The sequence below is a fragment of the Dipodomys merriami genome, unplaced genomic scaffold (assembly GCF_024711535.1).
Source record: "Dipodomys merriami isolate MVZ:Mamm:240054 unplaced genomic scaffold, mDipMer1.0.p SCAF_354, whole genome shotgun sequence".
Classification (NCBI taxonomy): domain Eukaryota; kingdom Metazoa; phylum Chordata; class Mammalia; order Rodentia; family Heteromyidae; genus Dipodomys; species Dipodomys merriami.
This window is the reverse complement of record NW_027205093.1, coordinates 234223-261131: the sequence shown is the minus strand read 5'-3', so window position 1 is coordinate 261131 and position 26909 is coordinate 234223. Positions and strand designations below refer to the sequence as shown.

Below are 26909 nucleotides of genomic sequence, written 5' to 3'. Positions count from 1 at the left end.
TTTGTTTAAACGGCTTTATTCAGGTCGGCTGGTAGTCACGGATTGGGTCTGTCTACAGGGCGGCCGGCTCACCCCTAGGCAAAGCCCCGCCTCTTCACCCTATAGAAATATTTACAGACCGTCAGGGGTGGGCCGGGCCCTGATCAGGAATTGGTGAGGGATTGGAAGAGGGGGGGCCCTTGACTCCCAACAGACCCAGGGCCCCCCAGAAGAGGGGAGGGGGCTTGGGACATTGGGGGCTGGCAGAGGGGGGGGCTCCCCGGGGAGCCTCGGAGACCCTCAAAGGGGTCCTGCTGGTGCAAATCTCTGCTGTGGGCGGGGCCTCCCTCCCCGCTGCGTGATGGGCAGCTCCCTGGCTCCGCCTCCCTGGAGAGCCAGGCGCAGGGACTGCAATCGGTATAACGAGGCAGGACAGGAAGGCCAGGGGAGGCAGTGGGCACCTCGTTCTCCGGCGGGTGGGGGGACACGGGAGTGGCCCTGCTCCGCCACCCTGGCTCTCCTGGGGGGCTCAGACCCCGTCCCTCACGGCGGGGGGCGGGGGGTTGTCAGAGGATTCAAGTCCGAAGTCTGGAAGGGGTGCCGTCCACACCCAAGGTCCAAGCGGGGGTAGCAGGAAGGAGGAGGCCGAGGCTGGGAGGCCCGGCTCCGGACTGGACGGAAGGACAAGCAAGCAAAGCAAAACACAGGACCCCACTGAAGCTGGTGGCAGAAGGGGAGAGGGGGCAGCCCGGGCCCCGGTCGTCCTCGGGAGCCCAGGGCCACCTGCTCCGAGCCACGTCACCGCCGGGGTCTGCAAGGGAAGGGTGGTGGGACGAACATGCGCAGAGAGGGGGCTGGGGGGGGGGGCGGGCAGAGGGCCTGGCGGCCGGGGCGGCCCGGGGCGGGGAGGCGGACCGACGGACAGCCCCGGAGGCCCAGGCTCCTCTGGGCACTGGGGACCCTTGTGCGGGGGGGGGGCGGGGAGCCCCTAGGGAGACGGGGACCCCCGATGGGACAGGGTGGGACCCCGGGATGGGACGGGGTGGGGCCCCTTCCCCCCCCGGGCGGGCGCGCGTCCCTAGAGGCTGCAGGCCTCCTGGTCCACCGAGCGCTTGCGCAGCTCCTTGCCCGGCTTCGGGGGCGGCGGGGCGGGCGCGGCGGGGGGCGCCTCGGGCAGGTGCAGGACCGAGTTCTCGCCGGGCTGCACCCGCAGGTAGGCCTTGACCTTGTGGTGCCGGGCCTTGCCGTCGCTGAAGTCGATGACCCGGCACTCGTAGGTGCCCTCGTCCGTGGGCTTCACCCGGGACAGCCGCAGCTTGTGGGAGATGTTGCTGCCGACCACCTTGACCACCTGGGGGCGACAGAGAGGCCGTGAGCGGCCCGCGCGGGGCGGGGGCGGGGACTACCGGGCCCACCCCAGGCTCCCGCCCCCAGACTCGCCCGCCGGGATGGCGCCGCAGGGGTGGCGCGGGAGCCGCGGGGCGCGCAGTGCCAGCCCCAAGCCAGCTGATGCCCATCGGCGGGATCAAGAGAAGGCATCGCCAGGCCGCGGTGCAGTGAGTCCCGCGGTGTGTGGTGAGCGAGGGACCCGCATCGGAGACACAGGCACAGGGGCGGGCTGCAAAGCCAGGCTATAATGCCATTCAGGCAAAGAAACTGACAACTTGCTCTCTCCCGGTTTGTGTTTTTTGTTGTTGTTGTTGTTTAGTCTTTGTGGACCGAAGTCTGAAGATAAAACAGGGAGGAACCTAGCGGGATCTCCATGGGAGGGCTGGCAGGGTGGGCTGCCTGGTGAAAAGGTTCCATTTCTTTAAAATATAGGCTGATGCTGGGCCTGGTGACAGCCACCTGTAAGCTATAATCCTTGCTGCATGGAGGCATCTGTTAAGAGGATTGCTGTCTGAGGCTGGCCTCTAGCAAAAGTGGAGACCCCGCTTGAAAAATAATCAAAGATAAAACAGGGCTGAGCAGTGTGACTCCAGAGGTAGAGTGGCTGCCCAGCAAGCTCAAGACCATGAGTTCAAGCCCCAGCACTGCCAAATAAATAAAAGTCAATGACAAATATATCAGGATGTGGTTAACTGCTAACTCTACTAGGGTAGAGCAAGAGTGCTTTTTAAAACTCTGGGTTTTTTTTTTTTTTGTTTTGTTTTGTTTTTTCAGTCATGGGGCTTGAACTCAGGGTCTGGGTGTTGTCCCTGAGCTCTTTTGCTCAAGGCTAGTGCTCTATCACTTTGAGCCACAGCACCACTTCCAGTTTCCTGGTGGTTCGTTGGAGATAACAGTCTCACAGACTTTCCTGCCCAGGCTGGCATTGAACCATGATCCTCAGAGCCCAACCTCCTGAGTAGCCAGGATTATAGATGTGAGCCACTGCTGCCCAACAAACTCTGGATTTTAATTGGCTTGCTAGTTTCATTTATTTATGTATGTATTTAATTTGGAGACATGATCTCACTATGTAGCCTAGCTGCCAATATGTCCAGCCCTGGGTCAGGTTTCTCACTTACATTTTCAAATTGAAATTTAGAGCACGTGCACACTCAAGCACAGACAGCCTCATGACACTTCACATGTGGGTGTCACTGCCGTGCAGGGAGAGGCACTGGACACTGAGAGCCCCCTGAAGCCTGGCCTTGGTCTTTGCCCTCTTATCCTCTCCTCCCCCAACTTCCCAATTCTGTCTTTCTGGTTGTGGAATTCTCACACAGCACAGTATCCGTGAGATTCCTGATGGGAAGTGCTCTTGGCTGTGGGCTCTGTTGATTGCTGTGTAGTATTCCGTTGGGTGACCACAGCACAACTTGTCTGTGCCATCACCTCCTGTTTCCAGATTAGTGATCTTACAAATAAATCTGCTGTGCATAGAACCCTGCTGGGATTTGTTTTGTTTTTGTTTTCAATTCAAAGATAAAAGGTACGTGGAAGTTATGAAGATACAGCTTGGGGGAAGCTGGGCCCTTTGAGAGCGGTTCTGTCCACGATCTCACACCAGCTGGCAGCTGGGGCGCTCTAGGCCCTGCCCCTGAGCTCTACTGGACCCCCACTCGAGCATGACCACAGGTAGTTTGTTCTCATCAAGCCCCAATTCCAAGAGGAACAGGGCAAACCCAGCTTTGGGGCCCAGGAGGGCACCCGGCGGGTCCCTCCGCGTGAAAAGGTAGCCATTTGTGAAGTGAGAGGACTCACCCCCTCCCTTTTCTCCAATAGAAGTGGGATTAGACACCATGCTTCTCATAAAAGGGCACAGACACAAGGTGCACCCGCTTTACAGATGGTGACACTGAGGCTCCAGAGGGAGACAAAACCTTTCCAGGACCCTCAAGTCAGGCTGAGGCCTGAATCTGGGCTGGATTCGTGCACCTTCCCATTCAAACAGTGCAGTAAGTGCACAGAGGGTCACCCCATGCTGGCAGGGTCCCGGGCTCTCTCAGGCTCCAGAAGATGAGGGCTTGGTGGGCAGGGCCAGGGAACTGGGCCCATCTTCCCCTCAATAGCTTCCTGCTGGACATCACCCCTCATGAAAAGAGAAGCATGTGCTCAGGGTAGAGCAAGAGGCACCAAAGTGGGATCCAGGTAGAACTTCCCAATGGCAAGCAGGAGGAAACTCTCAGCTGTTTGAATTAGCCTAGGGGCCAAAAACCTGGTGCCCCTGTCCAGCGGGTGCCCATCCCTTCCTCTGACCCCTTCACCCAGACCAAGGGCACAGAGAGGCCCTGCTGCTCTGCCATGCTCCACTCCACTCTCAGGCGGGTTAGGAGGTGCCATTGCAAATGCGCAGCGGGAGCGAATTACCTCAACATCTGTTTCCCTCACGGATATTAATTATCCTTCATTTGTCAACCCTACAAGGCGCTAATGGAGTAATAATGCAAAGCGCTGGGAGCTACCGCTGGGAGGGAGAGAGCGCCCCCACACCCTACGCGCCCGCCCTCGGGTCGACAGAGGGGGCTGAGGCCTGCGTCCACCCAGGCAGGCAGCTCCTTCACCTGCCACCCAGACAAACGTGGCCTTCCCAAGGCCAGCTGACAAGGAGGGGGTGGGGAGCCCTCTGGGGTGGGCTTTGATCCTGAGCAATCACCAGCTCCCAGCCCTCCATCTTTCTAGCTACCTTCATCCATTCATTCAACGCTTGCCGAAGGCCTGCTCTGTGCTGGGCACACTTTGGACAAAGCGATGAGCCAGCCAGAGCTGGTGATGTCTGCGGGGACTGACGGCCTGGTGCAGAGGGCAAATGGAGGGTGAGGATGCCTGTTCCATGCTCTGCCCTGGGCATCATCTGCAGAAGGCACTGCTGGGTAGCAGTACAGCAGTAATGCTGGGAGACTCCATCTTGGATGGAGAGCTCCATGGTGGAGAAGGGAGGAAACCAAACCTCAGCAGGTCATTTAGACCTCATTGCGACCCCGGGATGGGGGTCAGGTGAAAAGTGAAGCCCTGCCAGGCACCGGTGGCTCATGCCTGAAATTCTAGCTACTCAGGAGATTGAGATTTGAGGACTGCAGTTTGAAGCCAGCCCAGGCAGGAAAGCATGTGAGACTCTTATCTTCATTCCATTAATCATCAAAAAGCCAGAAGGGGAGCTATGGCTCAAGTGATAGGACATCAGCCCTGCATAAAAAAGCTAAGGGACAGCACCCAGGTCCTGAGTTCAAGCCTCCGGACCAGCGCGCGCGCACACACACATAAGACTCAGAGAGAGCCACCAGCTGGTAGCCAGGCCAACTCTTCTAAGGAAGAACCTACAAAGAGAAGTCATCTACCCCTTCAGCCTGGTTTCCAGGCCCCCACTACTCTGGGCATCTAGGGAGCCCCAGTCTGACACCTCCTGAGAGGTCCCACCTTCCACAGCAGCTTTTTGGGAGGGTTGTGGGGGGGGGGGGGTGCGGGGTTCCATTATTCTCAAGTTCTGCAGAGAACCTTTTGGCTCCACTATGCAGAGCGACCTGGGGAGACCAGAAGAGAGGCGACCCTGAGAGGCGACCCCTGCAGGGCGGCCTGGCTGTAAATCATAATCACCGGCCCAGGCTTCATCGACAGGCCTTAGCGGTGCAATTAAGCGCCTAATTATGCTGAAAGAGATGCACCCAGCTCCCCCTGCTCGCCCAGACCCCCCTGAGCAGGCTCTTCCAGCCTTGCCAGGAGGAGGACAGGGGACCTATTTGTGCCCACCATGCCTACCCGTGCCTTGGTGGCATGTCTAGGTGGAGGTGGTGGCCCCAGTGGGGAACAGGGGAAGACAGTCCCTTTCCTGGGCCAGGCTCAGCTCTGAGCCTCCATCAGAACCCCTCCCCACCCCAGCTGTGTCAGCTACTCTTCATCACATTCCGAATCTCACTCAAGGTCTCTCCAGACTTGGGCCCCAGCAGGCCTCATGGACTCAGCTTGGCCCTGTCACAGCATTATTTCTGTTCCACACTTAGGCCCAATCCCCACCCGAGGCCCCTCTCCTCTCCAGGACCCAGAACCCCCACACCTACCCCCAGCATCTGCCCAGCCCCTCATAGCTGCATACTCACTCAGCCTCCCAGCTTCCTCCAAAGCCGCAGGCCCCCACCTAACCTGCTCTTCTAAGGGCAGCAGGCCTCACCCCTGCCCTCCACTGATGCTTAGCTCAGGCCAACTCCCCTGACCCTCCCTTACAGCTCTCCTCTACCTTGATGGCTACCTGTTCATCACCCGGAAGGGTTAGACTAATGCCTGGGGGCATCCAGGGGCAGGGCAAGGTGACGCAGCTCCCGCTTACTGTGGCCCCACCACCATCTGGTGGGGATGAAAGTGCCCTGAGAAGGTGGATCGGGAAACTGCTTAAACTTAGGAAATTGGGGCTGGGCATGGTGGTACCCATTTATAATCCTGGTTACTCAGGCAGTAGAGGTAGGACTATTTGGGAAAACAAGCCTGACCTGAGGAAAAGCATAAGACCCTATTTGAAAAATAAACTAAAAGTGAAAATGGACCAGGGCTGTGGCTCCAATGGTGGAGCATTTGCCTAGTAAGTGTAAGGCTCTGAGCTCAATTTCCAATACCAACCACTATACATAAAAATAAATAAATAAGAAGTAAAAGCCAAGCACAGGTGGCTCACGCCTGTAATCCTAGCTACTCAGGAGTAGCTAAGATCTGGGGGTCACGGGTTCAAAGCCAGCTCAGGCAGGGAAGTCCATGAAAATCTTATCTCCAATCACCAGAAAACTGGAAGTGGCACTGTGGCTCAAAGTGCCAGCCTGGAGCACAAACTCTCAGAGACAGTGCCCAAAGTTAGATTTCCAAACCTGGCAAAGAGGAAATGAGCTTAAACTACAGTGTGAAAGATCACAGATCCAGAGAAAGCCTTTTAGAACATGAACACAGACAAGTTCAGAGTCCCTGGCTGAGGCCCTCTTCTAGGAGCAGGCTGCTTGTACAGGACTACCCCGGGAGGCACTGTTAGGCCAGGGGTCTCTCCCTGGGCCCCAAATTAGCTGAGTTAATTCATGTTGAGCACTGGGCAAAGCTCCTGACATATGGAAAGTATCTGATCACGTGAGCAGCTGTATTATCACTGTATTGTTGTTAGTATTATTGCATATAAACGAGATTGACAGGTGTCACCAATCTCCCACTACACACATCCGTTAAAGAGCCTTAGGGTTCACAAATTCTTGTTAACAAGTTTCATGCTAGGTAATAACCACTGCCAGCCACACAGCTCTCAAGTGTTCTCTTACCTGCCTGAGACAATAGCTACATGGCAAAATGGAAACCTAGGGAGGAGGCAGATTCCCCATTGTGTCCCTCAGTCTCCATCTCTGCCCAGCTAGGGGACTGGGTTATTTGGCTTACAAACTGTTTTTCAAAAGGTCAAATGACATCCTAACGGTTAAAGTCTAGTAGCCAGGGTGTGATCAGTACTGGCATCTTTACCTGGATCCCTGCTTGACTCAATCTCCCCTGTAGAGACAGGGCCTGAATCCCACAGATCAGTGTGTTCCCATGTGAGATCCATCACTGATTCCTGTCACCTGCAATATCCAGGTGCAGGCATGAGACCCATGTCACAGTGAAGTTCTGTGTTGGCAGATGCACCGGTATGTGTGTGTGTGTGTGTGTGTGTGTGTGTGTGTGTGTGTGTGTGTGTGTGTGTGTGCGTGCGTGTGTGTGTGTGTGTGTGTGTGTGTGTGTGTGTGTAATCATTGTGTTCATTGGGCACCTATGATGTACCAGGCTCCATGCTGAGTGCTGGAAATATGACTATGCAGGCACAGCCCTGGGTTCCAGGACTCTGGGGATGACAGATGTAATCGCAGACAGAAATGCACCCAGCAGAAAAGGGGAGGGGAGGCTGCTGAGAGAGCGAGTGAGAGCAGAGAGAGAGAGAGAGAGAGAGAGAGAGAGAGAGAGAGAGAGAGAGAGAGAGAGAGAGAGAGAGAGAGAGAGAGAGAGAGAGAGAGAGAGAACAGCTTTACAGCTTTCTAGGCAGAGGCCTGGCCCGTGCAAAGGCCCAGAGGTGGGAGGAAATGGGAAGGCAGCAAGGCAGCAGGATTGGGATGGAAGGGGAGTGGATCAAGCAGAACAGGATGAGCCCCAAGTACAGTGTGGGCAGAGCTCTGAAGGCTGAGGAGAAAAACTTCACCTTCTCCCAGGACCTCAAGAATCCCAGGTATGGGCCAGCTTAAAGGTATCTGCTGATATGCGAGGAGCTGCCCAAGGAGGTGGACCTGTGCCTGTCTGTGCATTTCTTGCCAGACCCCAAAGCCTCAGCTGATGTGGGAGTTGAGGGGTGCAGCTGGGGGGATTTTTACACTCACTCCAAGCACACTCAGTGTATTTAGCTAATTAGCATCATGGCATTCCCCTCACGGGGGACCAGCAGCTGGAATTATACTCCTCTAAATCAATTAGCTGATTTTCTCTTCTGCCTGTGAGCTGCTCATGGAGCCCACAAACACAATCACAGTAGAGAGGGTTGGAAGAGTGAGACATGGTAACACAGGCAGACCGACTTCTACCTGCCTGCCTTACCTATCTGTCGGCTAAATGAATAAGTTTCCAGGGCTGGAAATGGCTGGATTTGCAGATCTCAGCTGGGCCACAGCCACTGAGCTGTGACACTTTGAAGCCAACCCGCTCTCTCACCTGCTCACCCCTTGTCCAGCCCCCACACTCCTTCCCAACACCCCGGTGTCAACTCTCTACGCGGTGACCTCTGTGTCTAACTGCCCTTCGTGTCCCCATCTCCCCCTACCTACCCCTGAGAGGCAGACAAGGGGGACATTTTGGAAGTTTGACTTTGCTTCCCTTCCCCCCACCACACACTCCCTGTGCTGCTGTAGACCTTCAGCCTCCTGCCTTGTTTTCCTCAGTCCCAGCACAAACCCAGCCTGGTCATGTGACCACTCCTGTCCTCAGGATGGCTCCCTCTTTGTAGTCTTCTCTTCTGGTCACCTCCTTTCTCAATGCATCCGCCTCTCCCAGATCTGTGTCCTCGTCTGAGCTCCTCTAGGACCCCAGTGTCCCTTGGCTCTGTTAGAGCCTGGGACAAAGGGTTCAGCAACACGGGTAGCAGCTGGGATAACCTCAGTAACTCCTTGACTCCTACTTCTGCCCTCCATTGTTCCACCTTTAAAATGGGCTCATGCCCGGCCCTTCCTACAGTGTTATTACGGGAAAATGAGTAGATATATAAGAAGGCCTGGCCAGTCTCAGAGTCTCTGGACAGGTACCATCACCCAAGAGACCCAGGGATTGAGAGGCTGTAGGTGTCGCTCATGATGTCCAAAAAGAAAGCCCCATCTCAGTCTCCTTAGACCTTGGCGGCTCCTCAGATGAAAAATGCTGCTGAGATCCATGAGGCATCTGAGGTGCACTTGGCCTTGGTCCCAAGGGAGAGCATGCATCTTCTCTCCCTGTCGTTTGTTTGTGCCTGTCATTCAATGAGCTTGAAAAATCTCTAGCTTTTTAAAAATCTCTGGCTTTTAAATCTCTAGCTTTCTCCCTCCCCCGCCTTCTCCTTTTATTCCTCCTCCATCTTCTTGCCCAGGTTCCCTGTGGAAATGGTCCCCCAAAGTATTTATTTTAGAGTTACACCTGCATCCTCTATTAGAGACCTCGCAAGAAGTCATTATGAAAACTCACACTTATTTTGGTGGCGTCCTTTCCTGCGTCTTCCTGTGGAGATGCTTTCAGCTGTTGGGAAGGGGAGGGGGAGACAGCAGAGACAGAGTGTTAGCACAGGGCGGGTGTGGGGTGGGGTGTGGGTGACAACAATCAAGATAATGGGTAAAGGGAGGTCAGTGCATGCTGTGTGCATATGTGGAAATAGCACACGGAACCCCATTAATAGCACATTCAATGCATGTTAGTAAAAAAGAAAAAAAAAGAGGACAATAAATATAAAAAGATTCGAAAGTGGCGCTGCAGCTCAAAGTGATAGAGTGCTAGCCTTGAGCAGAAAAGCTCAGGGACAGCGCCCAGGCCCTGAGTTCAAGCCTTACAACGGATAATAATAATAATAATAATAATAATAATAATAATAATAAGAAGAAGAAGAAGAAGAAGAAGAAGAAGAAGAAGAAGAAGAAGAAGAAGAAGAAAAAGAAAAAATAAAAAAAAATTCTAGCTACAATAAAAGAGGCTCCCAGAGCCATAAGGTCTGGAGATAGGGGTCCCTGGGCTCTGTGTCCACTCAGGACTGCGAAAGGAGGTTGGAGCAAAAGAAGACAAGGGAGGTATACATCCAACTGAGTGCGGGAGCGGTGCGTTTAGATTCCCAAGGGTATAGGGGTGTAAATGGTGTGTGTGCTGGAAGTTGGCTGCATGCATGCATGAGGGCTTGAGAATGAACTCAGCCACGAGGCTGCCTGCCCCGGGTTTGCAGAGCACCCTTAGTACACACCTCCACGGGCAGCCTGCAGAAGTGGGGGAAAGTGAGTCGCAAGATCCATTCTGTCCCATGACCACCATGCTGCTGGCCTTTGGGCCTCTGACCTCCGTTTCTCTATCTGGCACAGCCGGGAGCACTTCCTCCCTTTCTGAAGGCCCTTCTTGCCCTGGCCACCTGGGGGCTCAATTTAGCTTCGCCTCAGCCCTTTCTAAGAATAAGCCTGAATTCTGGGCTTTGCGGGGAGAGCAGGGGCCGCTTGGACGCTGGGCCCAACATCAGAGCCGGCATCTATGTCCCTACCCCTGGGAAGCCGAGGGGCAGAGCGCCCCCAACCCGGGCAGGTTTCCTCAGCCCACTCGGGCGCCCCCAGGCCAGTTACCTGGTTGGAGGCCCAGGCCTGCTTGTCAGCCCAGTCCCGGTGGCTCCGCACGTACCACCACTGGATCTCCAGAGAATAGGACGGGGAGCCGCTGCCTCGGAAGGAACAGGCCATCTCCACGTCCTCGCCGGTCCGCGCTGTCATGTCGTGGGGTGTCTCTGTGAACAGTGCTGCAGAGAAACCGGGAGGCGGGGCTCAGAGCACCGCGGAGACTGGAGGGGCGGGGCCAATGCTGTGGGGCGGGGCCTGAGAATCGAGGCGCAGCAAATGAGAGGCTGCGAGAGTACGGTGGAGGGGCGGGGCTAATGGTATAAGGATGGTAATTTGCATATGGAGCGGGGCTAGGGAGAGGATACATGGTCAGGATGTGTGGGTGGGGCCTAATGTTCTGGGCGTGGCTAAAGACCCAGGGGCGGGGTGAGGGTGCAAGGAGAAGTTGGAATGCAGGGGCGGGGCTAATGATGTAGGGCGGGGCGATGGTGCAGGAGCAGGTGTCTGTTGGGCACCAGAAGCTCATTTGGGCTGGCAGAAAATGTGAGCGCCCCCTCTGGTGATAGCAGGCCATGAGCTAGCCTGAACTCTAAGTCATGAGCTAGCCCTCTGTCCTGGAGCCTGGTGCCGCGTTGGGGAACCTTGCAGGAGAAGGTTGGTTCAGAAGAAGGCTGTAATGGAAGTAGACAGGCCAGGAAGCCAGGAAGAAGCTTCCAGTGTCCTCACTTCTTCCAGATTCTAAAGTCACCGCCACCCAGTTTCCCTCCTGGGCATGACTACCTCCAGGACAAGGCAGCCAGCACCATCTTTATAAAACCAAACCCCACCTGACCTCAGAGGCCTGGTGAGCGCCCACTGCCCTGGGGTTACCCCAACCTCCTCAGGGCCAGCCTGTCCCCTGCCCTGTGTGACCTTGCCTGGCTCTCCCACTTGTGCCAGCTGTCCCCTGCCTGTCTTTCCCTTGGCTTTTCTTTGCCCATGTGGCTCGAGGTAAACAAGCTTGAGATCACCCCTTCTGAGAGATAGCCCCTCTTTGGGTAGCCTGAGTAGGTCCCCACCTCCATTTCTTGTTCATCTTGTCACTGGTGGTGGCTGCTCCCCAGGGCATTCAGTCCTCAGAGAAAAATGCTCTGGTGGTTGAAGGAGGGGTATTTGATCCTTCAGGGGTTCAGGGAGACTTGGCAGTCGCCCTGCCCCCTCTTTCCCCCTCCACCTCCAAGGCCCAGCTCTCCACCAAGTTCCAGGACAGCCAGTTCCCCAGACTAGTGGCACTGGCCCCCAGTCTGCCAGGTGGATGAGAATGCCAGTGCCAGCTATGTGGCCTAGCCCCTCCCCTCTGTGTATTCCGTTTGTTTCCCCCAAACAAATACTGTCTTGAGATGTAATCAGAATCCTCCCCCCACACACACACTTGTCACTCATAGAGCTTGAACTTGGGGTCTGGGCACTGTCGCTGAGCTCTTTCACTCTACCACTTTGAGCCACAGCACCACTTCCAGTTTTCTGGTGGTTCATTGGAGCTAAGTGTCTCATGGACTTTCCTGATCTGGCTGGCTTTGAACCACAATCCTCAGATCTCAGTCTCCTTAGTAGCGAGAATTATAGTGCTCAGTTTCCTCTTTTCAGGAGAGAGGCTCATCCCAGAAAAAAAAATGCTGATCACCAGGGAATCTGATGTCTGTCACTTGCATGCATACACGTTGTCACTGTAGATACACAGACTACCAGCCACACAGAGCACTGACAGCAGAAAGCCAGGCCCAGAGAAGACAGTGTATGGTCAATTCCTAGGCTCCATAGCCTCACACAGCTGACAGCCTGGAGTGGGCCAGAGCCCAGGGCAAAAACCACTCAGCCAGCCTCTACTGGGACTCTAGTGATGGCCATCTAGAGCCACACTGGCCAGCAAAATCACAAATGGAGGAATGAAAGCCGCTGTAGAACAACAGAGGGCTCTTCATTTTCTAGTAGCCATGTGAAAAAAGAAAAGAAAAAAACTAAAAAAGGGTGAAATTAATGTTAATAATTTTATTTAAGCTAAGATCAAAAGATTATTATTTTAGCATGTAATAAAAATTACTGAGACATTTTACATTCCCCCTTTTTTTTTCTGTGCTGAGTCGTGAAATCAGAGCGTATTTTACATGCTCTCAGCAAGCTGGGTTTGGACCAACTACATCCCCAGTGCTCAGAGGACTCACATGCAGATTGATTCCCAGCAGGTGGCAACCTGCCAGCCTCAGGTGCCAACTCCAGCCTGGCTCAGAAGAAGGAGCCACAGCCCAGCACAGGGGAGCCACCTTTAATGGTCCCACAGCAGTCAGGATTTGCACCTGTGTCTGCCTGACTCTCAAACCCACTTCTTCCCCCAAGTATTCCAGAGGCTTTTTGCCTGTGGAGCTTTTTCCCAAAAGGAACAGTCTCTAATGGACAACCTTGCAGGGTCCTGTGGGATGGGTGCAGAGTGGGCAGCAATGACAGCAAAGGCCTAGCAAGCCAGAGAAGTAATCAGAAGGGCTTCCCTGAGGAGGTGGCACTGGCCTCAGCCCCAATAGGGCAGGTCCTCCTGAGCCGGGAGATGGGTTGATCAGAGAGAGGACTAGTCTCCATGACCTCATTGGAGGCAGAGGAATGGCTGGTCCTGGATTTCTCTGTCCCCTTCACACTTGCCAGTAGTGGCCAGGTAGGATGGGGTGAGGACACTTCCTTAGTAATCTCATCAGCTCAACCTTCAATGTCCTAGGGCCGCGGGAAGGGGTTACTTGAGCATGGTGACAATCTGGGAAGGCTTCAGAGAGGAGACAAATGAGCAGGTAGCGAAGGCTCAGTGAGGACTGAGAGCAGAGGCAGGTAAACAGCAAAAAGGCATGGGAATAAAGGAAACAGCCCAGAGCTCAGCCTGGGTTTTAAATCCCCCTACCTCGCAGGATGGTTGAAGGTGAGGTTCAGAAATGACCTTCTCAGTCCAGAATTCACACAGAGCTGTGTTCTGAGCAGCAGCTATCACCAGGCTCTGGGTCATTAGGTCAAGTTCTGCCAGCTCTACCTCTGTATCTTGCTCTCCAGAGACAGAGAGCCCCAGAAGAGCCTCTTCCCTCTCCTCCCCTACAGAGAACTTCATGGGCAAATGGGATACTAATCATCTGCTAGAAGTGTAGACTACCATCTCTCATCAGGTTCTATGCCCAAGCCCTCAGCATCCATTCCTGGGGTTTAGAGCATGAGGCTGTAGGTGAGGTGTGGTCCTTATTAATCTTCACTTATCAGATGAGGAAGCTGAGGCTCAGAGAATAAGTGACTCATCCAAGGTCACAGAGTAAGGTGATGGTTAAACTGAACCCAGTTATAGAGGACTATAGAGTTGGAGCTGGTAACTTGCAGACCACCCTCATGCAGCCAGCCTCCTTCCAGGCCCAGCCTGGACTCCTTCTCAGTAGCTATTCAGTCCCTCCCCACCCATGTCAAGCTTGGACATAAAATCCTATCTCCTCTTTGTTTCCTTCAGCCCAGAGCCCCTGGCTCAGGTGCCTCCCTGAGGCCAGTCCCCAGGGCTGGTTAATTATAGATTTTGGAGGAGAAGGCATTTCTAGGCTGGGCTCTTTGGGAAGACAATTAAAATCCAACATCTACAAATTAAGATTCTGCAGAAGAAGGCACAAGGAGTTTGACTGAGCACAACATCTTCTTCCTTTCTGCTTTTAATTGGGGGAGCGACGTATTCATTAACCCCAGGCCAGTGTCAGCGCACTGGTTGCAGGGAAGGGCCCTGTGGGCCTGGCCTGATGCCCAGCTTTGGCTTCCAGCTACAGCAGATGACCTGGCCAGCCTAGCACAGACAGATAGGACTTTGCCTAGGCCTGTGCTGGAGCCTTGGCCCCTGGTCCTCACTATGTGAGTTAGCTTCTTCTGAGCCTTTGCCTCTCTGAGCCTCAGCTTATCTGCAACAGAACAGCCCAGGAGTGAGTGGCTCTTCAAAACGTAGCTAATGCCAAAAGGACGGGGGTGGGGGGTGGCTCAATTGGTAGAGTGCCTGACTAGAAAGCTGTAGGCCCTGAGTTCAAACCCTAATACCACCACCACAACACACACCCACACAAAAGTTTAAATGGGAAAATCTGTAATACGCCTATTTTCTACAATTATTTAAAAAACCTCCAGGGGTTCTCCCAAGACCAACAGATGCTGGATCTATGCCTAGATCCTCTCTCCACCAAACCCCTCAGGCTTTGTTCCAATGCCACCTCCCCCTCAAGGGCCTCCTTTCCCTGTGCCCACTCTCTCAGCACCCCTAGCCTACTTCATATTTTCTTGTACTACTTCCTGCTAACGTGTTACAGTTTTGCTTATTTCCCTCATTTATTGCTTATCTTCCAACTGGAACAGCTCTTTAAAGAGGGATTTTAGTCTGTTTACAGCTGTATCCGGCAGTCAGGAGGATGCCAGGAGCTGTGTGTGACTCATAGGTAGACACATGCTGCCGCAGGCAGTGCCCGTAGTGGCACTGCTCTTCCTGCTCTGGGCTGCCTGGGTCAGGATGGCTGCTTGGGGGGGGATGGGGGGATAGGGGAGAGACATCAAGGACTTCCTATACTTGGGTCCAGTTGGGAAATCGCCAGCACTCAGCGTCCAGAGAAGGTTCCCAGGCTGGGTATCCACAGCCTTAACAGGCTGGCTGCACCCCAACACCATTCATCTCTGGCCCCTTCTGGCCACTCACAAGCCTCCCTTGGGCAATGCACATAGTTCTTGACCTGGAGTTCCCTGCTTCCCAGACCCTATTGGTTACAGTGGGCACTGGGGGGTGGGGGGGTGTCTCTGAGCCCTCCTCTTACTACCCCAGAGGAGTAGTGCCCCTCCCCCTCTTCTACACAGCCCTGCATCCTTCCTGAATGGAAGGATGATGTGAGAAGGCCTCCTGGGGCCTCCAGTGAGAACTGAATAAAGCAGGAGGCCTGGTGGTGTGATTTGAATGAGAAACACCCCTGTGGGCTCACCTGGGGAGGACAGGCCCCCAGGCAAGGATGCTTAGAGAGGTGAGTGGAACTAAGTGAGGATGATAATGACATCAATGGATTAACCCACGCATGAGGTCACACTGTCTGGAGAGTTAGCTAGGAGGCAGGGCCAGGTTGGAGGAAGTAGGTTGCTCACTGGGGGTCATAGCTGTGGAGTGCCCTCTCCCCTCCCCCTCTCTCTTTGCTTCCTGGCAACCATGAGGTGGGCAGTTTTCTCCTCCACATCTTTCTGCCATGGTAATTTACCTTGCTATGAGCCTGAAAGCCATGGAGCCAGCTGACCACAGAGAGAAACCTCTGAAACCGTGAACCAAAATAAATCCTTCCTCATTTAAGGCATTTTGTTACAGCAATGAAAATGTTGCTAACATACATAAAGATCAGTCATCCACTCATCCCGTTCATCACTCTTCCCACTCACCCCCACCCCCAGTTTTTATTGAGTACCTACTATGTCCCAAACTGGAGTTTCTCAGGGGGATTGTGCCTATAAGAGCAAGCAAGGAGTCAAATACATGGATAACATGGACACAGGCCCCAGCAAGCCAGTCCCTCTCCAGTCTTGGCTCTCACCATCACTGCCACCCAAACACATCTGGTTGAGGAGAGATCCAGCCACAGGGACAGGTAGTCAGAAGCTCTGATCATGGCCCAGACAGAAGTCTTGCGACATGCAACCAAGAACAGATCAGCTGATGTGCAGAAGCTGCAGGTGCCAGGCACTGTGGCCGGCAACCCTGCAATCACACAGTCTTCCTACTGAGAGCTCCTGGCACACCAACAGAGGTGCTCATCTGGGATCCTACAACACTCACAGTGACAATTCAGGGCAGGACAACCCATGGCTGAGAGAGGTGGCTTACAGGTCACACAGCAAGCAAGTCACAAGGTCCCAGGGACAGGACCTGGGCTCTGAACCCAGGACGTGGCTCAGAGTCCAGCTCTCCCTGCTCCTACTAGCACCATTACTGCAGGGAAGACGAGCACAAGAAAGGGGCACAGGCTCTGCATCCCTGTCCTGTCCATACTGAGCCTTCATTAGCAGTGTAGAAACCAAAGCTCAGAAGACCTGGGGCAATCTCCGACAGTCCCCCTACCATGGTATAAAGGCAAGAAACCCCTCCCATATGCCAAGCACTGTACACAGGACCCTGTTCATTCCAAAGAAGAAACCACGTTCAGAGAGGGAGTGGCTGTGCCTGAGGTCACCACAGCATAAGGACACAAAGTCAGATGACCACCTCAGCACTGGCTGTGAAATGGCCCAATCAAAGCTGCAGTTTCCTCTAAGCCCCTGTCCTGTTCCGCTGTAAGAAGAGTGATTCCCTCGCGTCATTTCCAGGAATGCTTCTCTGTGCCCAGCTCAGTGGGGGTGCTGTGCTGCAGGGAGTGGCAGAGGTGACACCTTAACCCCAGATAGACGGCAGCATAGGGACTCTAGTGAGGGATAAGCAACAGGAGGATTTAATTAGGTTACGAGTCACCTATCCATTCAAGACACCTACATCAGGAGACAAAAACCTGAAAAGCCAGGCTAGGGAATAAGAGCAGAGCCCTCAGGGTTGAGAGGTTGATGAGGTGGCTGCAGAGACCTCTTCTGCCCTGGGAAGTTGGGATGGGCCCAAGGGAGCCCCTGAGGGCTCTGCTCCTTCTGGGAAGCCCTGGCCTTTCTGAAAGTCTGGAACCCACAGAAAAAGGTGTGAGCTGATGAAGGTGACTTCATCTTGGAATAGATTGGCACCTGTGATAGTCCTCCTCCTCCTCCAGAGAGGTGGACAGAGGAATTTTGTCAAGAGCTGAAAGACTGCCGTAGAAGGAAAATGGTGGGCTCGCTCAAGACCACCTGGTCAGAAGGAGCAGAATTGATCAGCCCTGGTGGATCTCCAATCCTCAGCTAGATCAGGGCCAGGCTTCCTATGCTATGTCAGGTGAGCAGGCCCTGGCCCTCAGGAAGCCTACAGTCCACAGAAGGAGAAGACATTCACAACAGGGACTGCTGCATAAACACTGGCTGAGATTAGTCCTGGACCACCATGCACAGTAGTTCAGGATGTGCACATGTTCACAGGATGGCCATGTTCACGTGGCCACAGATTGTATGGCAGCCTGTGCCTCCCCTGGGCTTCTCTAGGGCAAATCACATAGAGAAGATCTGGCAAGAAGTGCAAGGGCTGGGCAGTCCTACAGAAAGGCAGGCTGGGGTTTGCCTGGAGAGTCAGGGAAGACCGTTGGGAGGGACAGGCTTGAACCTGGAAGCTGGTGGTTAGTGACACCGTTAGGAGACATGCAGACAGGAAGAGGCATGCCAGAGATAGGCCCTCCTAAATCTGGCCTTTTGGGGAACACCTTCATGGGTATTGCATAGGGTCCTTGTACCACTGGCATTATTATTTACTTTAATATTTATTTTCGAAGCATCTTTCCCTTTTTTACTTAAATAAATTCAGCTTAAAAGGAGACTTTTATTACTGCCATAAACGGAAAAGTCAGCATCACTTGCCATAAATAGAGGGTAACTGTAAAAATCAACACTATGAAAACCAAACAGCATTCGTAAATTCTAGCCGGGGAAGGCAGCATGCTCTGAGCCTCCCTCTCCAATTTGCCTGGTAGCAAGGGACTCTGGTGGAGCTGCGCTGCTGCATTCAGAGCAGTATAGCAGACGTCCTTCTTAACCCCTAGGGGGTTCTGGGTTGCAGGTCCTGACAGTGGAGCTAGCAGACCCCCGGCCTGGCTGTCTTCAGCCATGGGCCTAAGAGGCTGCCTTACCTCCTCCAAGGCCTGGGTCTTGCTTAGACTGCAGACCAGAAGCCCTTCCTGCCATTTACCCATCAGCCCCACTGATTCCTCCTGAGCCCTCCACCAGGCAAAGCGTTGCACCCATTTAAGAAAGGCAAGGCCCAAAGCCCCGCTGGAGAGTGGATGCCTCCTTCTTCTGCTGCCCCAATCAGGGAAGCAACTTTCTGAAGAACTGATTTTACTCCAGAAAAATGGGGAAGAGCATTGGTTTTGTATTAGAATGATCAGGAATGTCTTGCAGAGTACAGCACTGAATTCATGAATTTTGTATGAAGCGAGAAACATCAAAGCAAGGCTGCCCTGTACCATCTGATGTGAGGCTCTGTGCACGGGAAGCACGTGCTGATGAGTTGGCCAAAGAGGAAAGGGGACTGGGAAGAAGATGAGGGGCTGTGGTGCAGGGTTTCTAGGGGAGGGGCTGGGTTCCAACTCTCCCCGGACTTGCTGTGTGATTCCACCTGAGCTCTTCACTTCTCTGAGCTGCACCTGCATCTCTGGTGGAGAACTTGTGAGGTGTAGTGGTCATTTAGGTGTGTGGTACACACACACAATGGGTCCATACACGTACAATGGGGCCCCACACGCACAGTTCCTAAGCGGGCTCATTGCTCAGTTTTAGACATGTTGGTATGTTCGCCCAAGTGAGTGAAAAGAAAGCACAATTCGGAGTGCTCAACCATATGCATGTGCCTCAGTTTCCTCCTCTGTATAGTGGGAATGACAGCAACTCCTCAGGAGGATTGCTGTGAAGAGGAAATATACCACTGCCGAGAAGTAGACTGCCTGGCACATGCTCTACAGGTGCTTCCTGTTTATTTAGATAATTGTTATTTTTGAAAGAGAAACAATAGACCTTTAAATTGTTATTATAAAGGTGATGTACAGAGGGGAGTTACAGTTACATAAGTCAGGTAAAGAGTGTATTTCTTTTTAGACAATTATTTAATCATTTTAATTGAAGTGAGGTTCAAATAACACCAATGTGTCTTTTCTTTTCCTTTTTTTCTTTCTTTCTTTCTTTTCTTTTTTTTTTTTTTTTTTTGTCGGTCATGGGGCTTAAACTCTGGGCTAGAATGCTGTCCCTCAGCTCTTCAGCTCAAGGCTAGCACTCTGTCACTTGAGCCACTGTGTCATTTCCAGTTTTCTGAGTGGTTTATTGGAGATAAGAGCCTCACTGACTTTCCTGCTCTGGCTGGCTTTGAACTGTTATCCTCAGATCTCAGCCTCCTAAGTAGCTAGGATTACAGGCATGAGCCATCGATGGCCGGCTCTTTTCTTTTCTTTCTTTTTTTTTTAACCTCTCTCTCTCTTTCTCTCTCTCTCTCTGTGTCTTTCTCTGTCTCTGTCTCTCCCTCTCCCTCTCTCCCTCTCCCTCTCCCTCTCCCTCTCCCTCTCTCTCTCTCTCTCTCTCTCTCTCTCTCTCTCTCTCTCTCTCTCTCTCTCCAGTTGTGGGGCTTGAACTCAGGCCCTAAGCTTCTTTGTGCTCAAGGCTAGTACGCTACCACTTGAACCACAGCACCACTTCCAATTTTTGAGTGGTTAATTGGAGATAAGAGTCTCATGGGGGACTTTGTTGTCTGGGCTGGCTTCAGACTGTGATCCTTAGATCTCAATCTCCTAAGTAGTTAAGACTACAGGGATGAGCTACCGGTACCCGCATTTTTTTTTTTAATGAGCGTACCAGGGCTTGAGCTCAGTGCCTCATGCTCTTGCTCAGCTATTTTGCTCATGGCTGGCACTCTACCACTTGAACCAGGCCTCTACGTTTTGCCTTTTTGCTGGTTAATTGGAGATAACAGTCTCACAGACTTTTCTACCCAGATTGGCTTTGAACCAAAATCCTCAGATCTCAGCCTCCTGAGTAGCTCGGATTACAGGTACAAGCCACGGTGGCCAGCGAATGCATGCATCATTTTAACATGCATTCACAATGTTGTACCACTGACATCTTCTCTAGAGCCTGCCCCTCCCACCTTAATCACCTGCCCCAGAGAGGCCTGTGCCCTTTCATCAGGCAGCTTCTCCCATTCTACCTCCCCTAGCTCTGCTTAGCCCATTCTGGACACTTGGTATCAATGGGACATTAATATGGCGCCTTCTGTGACTGGCTGCTTACATTGCAGCTGGCAGCCCCTCCACTGTGGCAGTCTGTGTATTACTTTCTATAGAGGTGTTTCCTTCATGCAGAAAAACGATCTCATCAAGTCAGCAACCTGAGGAAGTGGCCCCTATGCTTCTTAAAGACCGGGAAACTGAGGCAGGAGAGGTGAGGGCTGCCTATGTTCTCCACCCAGCAGCTCTGCCACAGAGGGAAAGCGAGGGTGGAGGAGCTGGTGCCAGCAGCTGAGGGCAGGGCGCCTTCCCAGGCCACATGGAAGCGCATATTGAGGGAGACAGCAGTGGAATTACAAATCTAGGGAGATTTAAGGAGAGCGAAAATCTTCTGGCACTCGCAGGACTGTGGGAGCCAAGCAGGTTTCCCAAGGGATTCTGCCTGGCCCCCTCCCCCACAGGCAGGCTGGGAGGGAGGAGACTGCTGAGCGTGGGCCGCAGTTGAGCCTGGCCAGGGCAGGGAGCAGGTGGGCATTCTGACATTGCCTGCATGGTCTGTAGAGCTGGGGGAGCCTTTGCCCAGGAGTCCCACTGGAAGGTTCCAGAGGCTGAGGGAGAGCAGGGATTGTAATTTGCACCTCGGTGTCTGACCACGTACCCACCTTGCTCTACCCACCAAAGGTCAGAAGGTACCCCCAGACTCAGGAGGAGCAGAAGGAGCAACAGACAGATGAGGGATCAGAAAGCAGGGTGCAGGATAACTCACATGAATAATAGCCAAGACCATCATCCAGGATACCCCAGGGCAGAGGTTATGGGGGTACTCAGCTGGTAGGGGCAGAGGGTAGAATAACTGTAACTTCACCCCTGCCAGGACCTGGACTGGGTCAAATCTGACCCCTGCCAGGACCTAGCGCCTGCTCATCTCCACTGCCCTTGCTGGGGCGGGAAGGGTGCCCTAGGTTGCAGCAGTATAAATAGGCAAGCTCAGGAGTTGGGCTGATATATACTTGATCCTCAACTACACTTCCTCTGAACTTCAGTTTCTGCATCAGTAAAGTGGGCTCACATACCTGAAAATATCAGGTACTCTGCAGATTCTGTGGGGCCTTAATACCCCGCAGATGATTAATTAGCTGGCTACTCACACCTCCTCCCACAGGGTAGGGCTGTCACCCGCTCTTCCCTTTCTCAGGCTGGGGTCCCCCACAAAGACTACCCTGACCTCTTCAAACAGAAGGACTGTTCTAGAAGCAAAGAGTCCCTGGCTCTTTGCCACTCTGGCTCCTTCTGCCTGGTAGGGGATTTAACATGGCCAGATGCAGCCCGAGAGCAGCCTTTCCCTGGGGCAAACCAAGTCTGGGGAGGGGAGGTGGGGGGGTTGGCTGGAGTCTAGGAGGGCTGCCTGCTGGGGAGTCTGTGGACACCAAGGGGCCAGCAGGTGACTCTGGCCCTGCCTGAGGCCTCCCTTCATTTATTAGTGTGGCTTTGTTTTGACCGCTGTTTGCAACACCATGCTTGGTGGCTGGCCGCGGGGCCTCCATTAGGGACCCTTTCTCGGCCGATGACAGGCGGCAAACAGCTCCCCAGCGTGCCCGCAGTAATTGCTGCTGCCTCCGAGGCCGGAAATGATTTTTTTTTAAACCTCACAAAGCAAAACAGACACCCTGCTGTCTGTTCTCCGCCTTCCTGCCTCAGCCTCAGCTGGGAGCCACGCCTGAGGATCTGAGATTCAGTGAAGATCCCTTCACCCCACCCCCCAGTCTTCCCATCCGGAGACACCCTCAAAATGCCGGCCTCCAGAAACCAAGCTGGGCTCTACACCCTGGCTTCCAATGGGGTGTGCCCCCTCATGCCTCTCTAAACCTCAGCTTTCCCCACTGCAAAATGGGCACGTTGACTGGTTGCTGGGGTGCTGGCCTGCGGGCCTGTAATGGGGCACAGGCAGTCAGAGGCTCCCCGCCTTCAGGAGCTCCCAGTCAGCCTGGAGGAGAGAGAGGAGATGAACAAGGGAGCATGCCAGGCCGGATGGGGATGGCACAGGTCCACAGGAGGGAAGGGGCCTGGTACGGTCAAGGACAGGAAAGGAACCAAGTGGACACATGCACACACATGTGCAAACACATGCAAACACACCCAGTTCTACAGTGTCTCCCCTCCAGCCCATATTCCCACCATGGCTGCAGCTTACAGCCAGCTCTGGTGTCCCATCAGCACACAGAATCGGTGAGGCTCAAACCAAACTCAGAGCAAGAAGCCCCTCCTCTGTTAACAGCCCCTCCATCCTCTCTCCCTCTCCCCTCCATCTTTTCTCCTCTCCCCTCTTCCCCTCGCTCCATTCATTCTCCCTCCAGCTGTTCCCCTCCATCCTCTGTCCACCTTCTCCCCCTTTACCCTTGCACCCTTTCCCCATCTACTGACTCTCTTCCTCTCTTCCCTCTCCCCCTTCTCCCTTTCCACCCTTTCTCTTCTCTCAGCCTCCAGCCTTACCCCTCCAAGTCCTCCCCCCACCACCACAACTACATCAACCCAAACACCAGCCCACCCCTGGGCCTTCCCTGCTCAGAAAACCTCCAGGGAGCTGGGGGTGTCGCTCAGCTCAGTGTACAGCTCTTGTCTAGCATCAGAAAGGTCCTAGGTTCCATCCCCAAGACTGAAAGAAAAAACAAAACAAAACAAAAGCTTCCAGGGCTGCCCAGCATTTTTCAGATAGGCATGCACATGTCTCCAAAGGGGCCAGAGAGAACTGGTAGCCAGCATAGCTTGTCTAGCCTCTGCCATTCTTTCAGCCCCAGGCTGAAAGTCAGTCCCAGGCACAAGTCTAGCAGGAGTCTGCCTCTATCGGGAAGCCTTTCCTGACTGCAGCAGGACTTGGAGGCAAACTCTAGGAAACCCCTAGGGCTCGTTCTCCTGTGCCAGTCCCCAGGGCTCCTCTGCTCTTTCCACCCTCCTAAGATGCCACACCAGGACAAGGGCTGGCTCTGTCACAGTCTTGCCTCAGTTTCCTCACAAAGGTCATGAAGGCTGTTTCCCCTGGAACCAGAAAGAAGCTCAGCTGGAGAACCTTAAACTCTTTGAAACCACAGCAAAACCATTCAGCACTTTTTTTTTGAGGAAGTGATAGGTTATTTTCCTCAGATTTCCAACAGCATTGTGATCTTTGAAAAAAAAAATTAGGAGCCTCTGGGCCAGATGAGTCTTTATCACTTCCCACATCACCATTTGGACATTCACCCATTCATTCACTCACTCATTCATTCACCTGATTAGTGAGTGCCTGCTCTGGGTGATTGACTAGATTGAGACCTTTAAGGCATTTTGATATCGAGAATATACGTATTGACATCCTAAGATGCTATTTGAAAAGATGTGTGTGTGAGAGAAGGGGGGGAGGGAGAAAGAGAGCAGGAAACGAGACAGAAATGGAGGGGGGAACATGAGAAAGGAGGAAGATGGGTGTGCAGGAGAGAGAGAGAGATGGAGGGAGATTGAAAGGCGGGGATACAGAGGGAGAGGGAGAGAAGGATCTGGAGAAGTAGAGACCCTAGAAACAGAGAAAGATATAGAAACTCAGAGGAAAACAGGAGAGACCCAGAAAGACAGGCAGGAAGAGCCTTCCCAGCTTGGCACTGCCAGTCCTCAAGGGCTAACCTCACCTCCCAGAGGCACCAATGTGGGGGGCAAAGGCCTCCCTAAAATGGTCCCCAACTTCCCCCCTTGGACCAGGAAGCTAAGGTTCCCTTGCAACCTGCCATGGCCCCCCAAACCACAAATCACTCCAACAGGCTCCAGGCACACACTCAAACAGAAACCCTCTTCCACTGGTGCAGCATGCAGGGCCAGCCAGGCCCAGACTGGTGGCTTGACTGGTGCTTCCAGGCCGAAGTGAGGTCTCAGTGCCCCAGCAGCAATGCCCCCAGCAGAGCCAACAAACCAGGGCTCTGGCAGTGGGGCTCTGGCTGTGGGGTTCCTGGGCTGATCCAACCCGGCTCTGCCATGCCAAAGCTGTGGGTCCTCAGACCAGGCACATCTGTGGCTGTGAATTGGGAATGCCCCTGGTCCATGCATGTGTGCATGCATGCACGCGTGTGTGTGTGTGTGTGTGTGTGTGTGTGTGTGTGTGTGTGTGTGTGTGTATGGGTGTGTGTGTATCAAGTGAAAAGAGGGTGGGAGGTGTACAGAGAAAAGGCATTTGGATTAAATCTCAGCCCTTCCACAGCCCCCCGTCCTACCTGCTGGTTGAGGGACAAAGGACAGGGTTCAGGAAGATGCAGCAGGAAGAATTTTAGAAGGACAGAACTTATAAGAATTCATTATTGCTCAGGAGGAGAAACTGAGGCACAGGGACTAGGCCAGATCGGGGGCAAAGGTAGGCAAACCCAGGGTGTCTGCCAGCCCCAGCCCAGCATTCCCACTTTCACTTTCACTGAGCTGGAACAAAGGCACAGTGGGGCCACTGTCTCCACCCCTTAGGGCAGGGGACAAAGAAGGCCCACCTCCTTCACATCCCCCACCCCTCCCTGAGTTGGGCCGGCTCCGCCCACCTGAGCCCCGGGGCTAGGCTAGCACTCCATTGGTGTGTGACAGATCTTTATTAAACGCCCACTGTGTTCGGCTTCTCTGCCCACTTCTGCAGTCTGGCCTCTCTTGGGAAATAAGAAAGTCCCTTCCTAACATCCCAGCTCTGGGAAGGCCCAGCCTGAACACCTTCTGTGAGCGGGGGTTCATGATGAGTCGCCTCCCTCCCCAACCCCCCATGAATGTCATTCTTGCTATTTGAATCTCTTCATAATTAATACCGAGCTATTCTTTCTGGGTTTACTTGTCTATCTCTCCCACTAGACTGAGACCTTCAAGGCAGCAAGAACCCCACCTGTACCCCTCCCTGGCCTGTCCCTAGGGGCTAAGACAGCCTGGTGAGTGGCAGGTGCACCTGGCATCTGTAGAGGAGGGAGAGACCAGTCCCTGAGGGGCTTGGAGTGACCTGTGTCGCCCCAGTCCAGTCCGGTCTGCTGTGGAGCTGCACTGACCCACCCCTGTACATTGGTGTGTTATGATGGCTGGAATGTTCTAGAAACTATCCCACTGTGTTTCATACCCTGTTAGTCCCACCCTAAGCAGTCCTATCTGTGAAATCACAGTTTTGATGTGCTGCTTATATATTTTTCCGGCCCACACTGAAATAAATGCAGAACTGGATCTGCCTCTGATGGCTCTCTGGTGAGTCCTGGGATTCACTGAGGCGGGGGGGGGGGGGGGGGGGGGGGAGCCTCTCAGACTTGGAGGTGGAGCTAAGGCCCTGGAGGAATGGGAGAAGCCAGCCCCCTCTGCCTCCCAGCCCACTGCCCTTCCGCATAGTAGTGGGCACTGCATGGAACCAGCTGGGTGGGCTCTGGACCCTGTGGTCAGCACTGGCAGTGGGTAGGCTCCTCCCCCAGTTAAACCACTGCCCCAATTCTGATGGAAGTCTTATGGACTAAGGGAGGGGGAGAGGGGAGAGGGAGGGTCACAATCCTGGGCCCTTCTAGTGAGTTCTGTATGTATCCCATGGGTTGGGCCCAGCCAATGCAAGGTTTGGCCCACCTCAGGAAGTCCCTGCAGTGGCCACTAGGTATAAAGAGGGGACCCAGCGGGGTCACATATTTTTTTCTTTATAAACATGGATTTCTTATGAAACCAAAGTTCCTTACATGTTTAAATACTCTTCTCTTGGAATGAATGAGCTTTAGACCCTTGCTCTACCACCATTCACTCTCTCCCCAGTGCTCCACTGTGTGAGTCCTAGGACACAGAAACTTTGCACCCCAATGGCAAGCCCCAGCTGGCCCCAAATTCCCTTCCAAACTGAAGTACTGCCCACAGCCCTATCTGCTGCTGGTTTGATCCTCAGAGTCCCAGATTTTGGCCAAGCTCCTGGAAATGGGTTTGTCTCAGCCCTCCCTCCCCTCTTCATTCTGACCCCTGGCAGTTCTGGTCTGTTTCCCTCCTTCCACGGCTGTGCAGCCTCCGGGGTGCCAAGCTCCTTCCTCTGCCCATGCCAAGTCTCCAGACCCAGCTGCGCTGCTCCTTGTGTGCCCTCTCTCCCCATGTGCCTGTCTTTACTCCTTCCTTGGACTAAACAGCATTACTGGGTACTGTTCAAATATGACCTTTTTCCCCTCAAGGGTGATACTCTATCACTTGAGCCACAGCTCCTCCTCTTCTTCTTCTTCTTCTTCTTCTTCTTCTTCTTCTTCTTCTTCTTCTTCTTCTTCTTCTTCTTCTTCTCCTTCTCCTTCTCCTTCTCCTTCTCCTTCTCCTTCTCCTTCTCCTTCTCCTTCTCCTTCTCCTTCTTCTCCTTCTCCTTCTCCTTCTCCTTCTCCTTCTCCTTCTCCTTCTCCTTCTCCTCCTCCTCCTCCTCCTCCTCCTCCTCTTCCTCCTCCTCCTCCATCTCTTCCTCCTCCTCCTCCTCCTCCTCCTCCTCCTCCTCCTCCTCCTCCTCCTCCTTCCCCTCCTCCTCCTCCTCTTTCTCCTTCTCCTCCTCCTCCTTCCTCTTTTTCTTTGTAAGTGGAGGTAAGAGTCTCCTGAGACTTTTCTGCCTGGGTGGGCTTCCAACCCTGATGCTCAGGTCTCAGCTTTCTGAGTAGCTAGGATAACAGGAATGAGCTACCAGCTCTGGGGTTAGCCTTTCCCAGACCCATTTTCCACATTTATACAGTCCTCTCTTCTTTGGGTTCTTAGGGGATGAGATGAGATGCTGCCACTTAAGCAGCGAGATGGCCCTCGATAGAACTGTGTCTCTGTGTCACCCCTGTGAGCCCTGAGCCGGGGTTGACCAGCTGGCCCCACC

At 53.6% G+C, this 26909-nt stretch overlaps 1 protein-coding gene across 1 annotated transcript in view; it reads right to left on the bottom strand.

The window, feature by feature from the left end:
* The window catches only part of Vstm2l (V-set and transmembrane domain containing 2 like), a 31582-nt gene continuing 4673 nt past the window's right edge, over window positions 1-26909 (bottom strand). The window contains exons 2-4 of the mRNA XM_069988318.1: window positions 10224-10393; window positions 9097-9147; window positions 1-1330 (exon numbers count right to left, since the gene is read on the bottom strand). Coding sequence (XP_069844419.1) covers window positions 1058-1330; window positions 9097-9147; window positions 10224-10393 — 494 coding nt within the window. The 3' untranslated portion in view covers window positions 1-1057. The remainder of the gene's footprint in view (window positions 1331-9096; window positions 9148-10223; window positions 10394-26909) is intronic.